This window comes from Sitodiplosis mosellana, unplaced genomic scaffold, assembly GCF_009176505.1.
Source record: "Sitodiplosis mosellana isolate CC-2019 unplaced genomic scaffold, AAFC_SMos_1.0 Smas_scaffold_5259, whole genome shotgun sequence".
NCBI lineage: Eukaryota > Metazoa > Arthropoda > Insecta > Diptera > Cecidomyiidae > Sitodiplosis > Sitodiplosis mosellana.
In genome coordinates, this window is record NW_022600501.1 from 1 (window position 1) to 5,068 (window position 5,068).

At 32.6% G+C, this 5,068-nt stretch overlaps 1 protein-coding gene across 1 annotated transcript; it reads left to right on the forward strand.

Moving 5' to 3' along the window:
* Positions 1–1,856: 1,856 nt before the first annotated feature.
* On the forward strand, positions 1,857–2,702 carry LOC129572598 (endophilin-B1-like; the record flags this gene model as incomplete). The annotated part of the gene is given in 3 exon segments (XM_055452600.1): positions 1,857–2,055; positions 2,118–2,180; positions 2,251–2,702. Coding segments are annotated over 3 exon segments (310 nt in total), but the record flags the coding sequence as incomplete, so codon positions are not given.
* Between the last annotated feature and the right edge of the window lie 2,366 nt (positions 2,703–5,068).

A 5,068-nucleotide genomic window follows, 5' to 3' on the forward strand; every position in this document is an offset into this window, starting at 1 on the left:
TCAATTTATACCGGTTGATAAATTGACGAGAAGTTTTACGTCTGTAAAGGCAGATCCATGTTGATTGCAGAGTGAATTGAGTTTACATGGACTATGATTTGAAACGTAACTAGAGATCAAAAATCAAATTATCTGCATAAAAATGATTTTTTTCTCAAATATTAAAAAAAAAACATCACACATAACCTCAGATTATCTGTACTGATGTTCAAGTTATTTATGAAAGATATGTTTCAATGTATTTGAGAGAATAATATGATTTTTGATCCGATTTTGGTGGGTTGTAGTGACCTTTGGGTCAAATTATGTTATGATAGATGATCTATTTCAGTTTTAACGGTATGATAATTTAAAGTTGATGTTCGTAGCTGAAAAATAAGGCCAATGGAACCTGCCTAAGACGTTTGGTAGGGCACTTATGACCGCTAAAGTGATAATTAGCATCAACATGTTGCAAAAAATGAACATGTCATCACTTGAGGAGCCATAACTTTCCGATTGGACATCGTAGGTAGATTATATTGGCCTTATTTTGTAGCTTTGAATATCAGCTTTAATGTGACATACATAAGAAACTGAAATTTGGCTGTTGTCATGACTTCATTTTACCAAATGTCCACCAAACGCTCAAAAATAGGTGAAAAACTTGAAATTTCCCTGTAAATGAATGATTTTTTTTACTAAACTAGCTTAAAAATAAGTTCACGTTATCTGCAGACACACTTTCTCGAAGATTCAAGTGAAAAATAATGGAAATATATACAGTCATTTCCATGTAATAGGCCAAAATTCTCAACAAATTGACCATTTTTGGTACTTAAGAGTGATTTTGAGCCCTACCCAAAAGGTAGACAGAACATGATTTTTCTGGATTGGCGTGTTGAGCAAAGTTGTTTCTCTTTACGTTGAAATCGTCAAAGATGGTGGCCAGAAAAATGAATACGTTGCGAGTTTTAGTCGAAAAACTGGAAAAATCGACCATTTTTTCGACATTTTGCCCCAAACAACCTACAAAATCTGACTTTTTGGGCATAGTTTGTTGTAAAATGTATTTATTGGACTTTTAGCAACAACTTTGCTCAAGATAATAATACGCTATCGCCAATTACTGAATGATTTATGGACCAAAAATTTAAGATGTCAACTTTGCCAAAAATCCATTATAGGAAAAAAACATATAAGTCGATAAAACGAAAACGCCAACAGAACTTGCAAAACTCAGTTTGGGTTTTTCTTGTCTCAGGTAGTACTAACGCCCTAGTATAGTCACTCCTGTATTGTCTAAAACTTTTTTAAAATTGTTGCACTGTGTTATATTACATAATAATTTGTGTGTTCACTGTTCAAAAGATCAGGTTTTTCATGACTCTTGGAGTCGTTTTCCTGCAAAACAATTTATTCAGTCAGTTCTTTGGCGATGTCAATAAAATAAAATAAAAAATATATGATTTATTAGGTGATGATAATAATTTAGAATCTTTTTTTTTTTAAATCGAAACTAGTGTAGAATAACAATAGACCCACACGCAACAAGGAATTATTAGAACTACCAACATACACGAACAAATACTTGAAAAATCAGTATGTGAAATCAATTGCAATATGTGAACAATAATGAAAGAAAGAAATATGTGAAAGCAATTAAAGATGAGCGATTATTGTAGGAGTTTTGTCCGTCTGTTCCGGGCTGGCGGCCAAACGGGTGGTCCGATATGGACACGCAGGAAACTAAAGTCAATTTTTGCGAGCTCAATTAATTGGCAGCATATAAAATATAAATTAAGATTCGTTTATATTTTTGCAATATTTTGGAAATTTTCAATTTTTTCTTTTTCTTCTTCTTCGTATTTGAATAGTCTGGGAGGACACCAGCCATACGTTCCAGTTGTATTACATAACGACAAACCAAAGAACCTGAACAGCGCTAATGCGCCAGGAAACTCATGTAACAGTCAGAATATTTGTGGTATACAAAACGATTGGAAACAAAGAGCTCGGGTACTTTGCTCATATGACGCAACGGACAGTACTGAGCTTAATCTCAGCGCTAATGAGGTGAGACGGTTTCAAATCAGACTTTCTTTTTTTTAAACTGACATAAACATCTTTAACAACAGATCATATTTGTGACGGAATTAAATCCCCTCAATTCTGATTATATGTATGGAAAACAAGGCCTGGTAAGTGAAAATGAAAAAAATAAAATAAAATTTGAATTACGTGATTTTTATTTCAATCTTTATTTTTTAGATGAATGGCTTAGTACCAAAAGCATTCTTGGAACTTTTGGAAGAATAATTTTCTTGTGGTATGGCATCGGAGTATATTGTTTCGATGTTCTGATATCATTTTGCCTCCTAACATTCAATTAAATCTGTTCGCAAATATTTATTCTATTCCTTTAGAAATTTAATTGTAATAAATACTCTCTTTGCTTCAGGTTCACATATTCTTAAAATACGCATAGTTAAGCAGGGGGGTTACAGATTGACAGTTGAGCTGCATGATATATACTGAATGAATAGTTTTGCAGCTTGCCGTATATGATATTGTAGGGCAAACTGCGGCGCTAGTGTGCTTGTGTTTCAATCTACAAACCCCCTGTAGTTAAGATATTCATTAGATAACTACTATGTATAAAATCGTATTGTTGATTTTTAAATAACGATACAAATAAAACAGCCATGAAATGTTTAGAAAAATTCATATTATTTATGTCTGTTTGAAGTTCTACGCGTGGTTTTAATTTTGAAGCCGTCTGTATCTCCAAAATAGCAACAGACTTCTTTTAGAATCATTCGGATATCTATATGTCGAGTCTTATTTTTATGTATTCTATATTGAAGGTTCTTTAGATTGTATGACGCATTAGGAGGAGATAAATTTTGCAAAAATTTCGTGAAATAAACGCACGAAATCGTTCTGCAGATTTTCATTGCATTTCATGAACAGTCAATTGAGCAGTTTGGAGCGAAAATGTAATACAGAAAAGTTGCGTGGAAAAATGTCGATGATGAATGAACGGAAAAGGGATAGCTATATAGTGAACTATAGTGAACTATATAGCTATCTCTTTTCATTTGAAAATTTTCCGCGCAACTTTTCTGTTTAAAATTTTCGCTCCAAACTGCCCAATTTATGTTCCTCGTGATAAATTTATCCTAGGGATAAATTTATCCTAGGGATAAATTTTTTGGTCAAAATACCAAAATTTCTAGCAAAATTCTTACTCAATTTAAATTGATGTTAAACTTTATTTCTGTTCTTATTGGTGCCATAAATATGAAAAATTTCCAGTCATATTAAAATATTTGAAATTTTTTTATACCAAGGATGAATACCGGAGAGGAAACAAGAAATAAATTGTCAATTTTTGCTCAAAACACAGTCAAAATTGAAGTTCAAGCCAATATTCCCTGGTTTTTCATCACAAATTTTAATAATACGGATATTTCGAATCAATTTTTTCTCAAAAATGTTCAACATTTTGCTATCCTAGGGATAAATTTAAAACCATGTCCATACTTGGTCATGAAGTTTTTTCATTTTATTTTATTTAACACTGGCCAATCACTGGCTAAATTTGATTTTGTACAATATTATTTTATAATTTGTAGATATTAGTGGTCGGGAATAAAAATGACTAAAGTTGAACCACTTATGGATAACCGTAACACAATATTCTTGATTTTTAAAAGTGCAACATAAATTCTGTTCGGCTGTAAGTGAATCGTAAAATATCTGTGGACTATAGAAATCGTGTTTCACTTTAATTGAAGCAAAAATGTTCGATACACTTTCAAGTCCATTGGAATGATGATTCATTTTAATGTTTGTTTTGGTTGTGATTTGGCTTCGGAGTGAAAATTAAGTGATAAGGAGCGCGAATTTCGATGTGCCGATAACACCATTGGATTGGGCACATGAAATACTGTATGAGAATCAAAAAAAAAATTTAACTTTTTTTTCGATTTTTGCCTGTTTCCGATATTCTACATGGGAAGTTTGTATGAAAACCTCGGAGCACCGGTGTTTTACCCGTATTGTTATACACATCAACAAAGCAGTCAAGCTTCACCGTTTAAGCATGAATAAAAACAAAAAAAGCAATAAAATGAAAAAAAAGGGTCTTTTATTTAAAAATTCTTATTTTCAGGATTCTTTTGTCTTCTTTGTTTTCATCTTCTTTGTGTTCTCTTTCTTTTTTTGTTTACAGCACTCATGCTGCGCGTCTTTGCATATACCTAACATTGAGAGCATTGAAAAACACGAAAACAATTCGAGCTATTTTTCGCGTTTTCCACGTTTCTCGCGTTTTCGCGTTGCGTTTCTCGCGTTATTCGCGTTTTTCGCGTTTTTCACGTTTTTCGCGTTTTTCGCGTATTTCACCATGAAGTAGACGCATAAATGAATCGACTTCGAAAAAGAGAAAAGAGGCAAAAAAGCCTGTCCAACATGCCGTCGCAGATTCAAAACAACGCGAGCAATTATTATTTCATAGAATTTGAACAAATTAAGAATTAAGTTTAACTGAATTATGTAAAAACAACTGAACGATTCATGTCTTTAATTCAATTCATTCAAATAAATAAAAACAGAAAACAATAAAATAAAAAAAACGTCTTTCATTTCAAATTTCTTATTTTCAGGTCTCTTTTTGTTTTTAGGTTCTCTTTATCTTCTTCGCTTTCTTCTTTGTTTCTTATTTTCAGGTCTCTTTCTTTTTCCTCTTTGCTTGACCTTCCCTTTTGTCTTCGTCTTCTTTTATTACACAGCATGCATGCTGCGTGCATGCTGTTACTATTGTTGGAATAATAAAACGCGAAAAACGCGAAAACGCGAAAAACGCGAGGTAATTAGCGTTTTCGCGTTTTTTCGCGTTTTGGAATGCCCTTTTTTATACTACTGGTAGGATACGATGATATTGATACAAATCTACACATTCCCTTAAAAAATTACAAGCGAACCTCATGCAAAATCATATCCATACTCAGTAACACTTTCCATAGAAATATAGACAGTCACTGTCGCATTTCGTACCAACACAGCCAACTTTTTGTTTCCATGA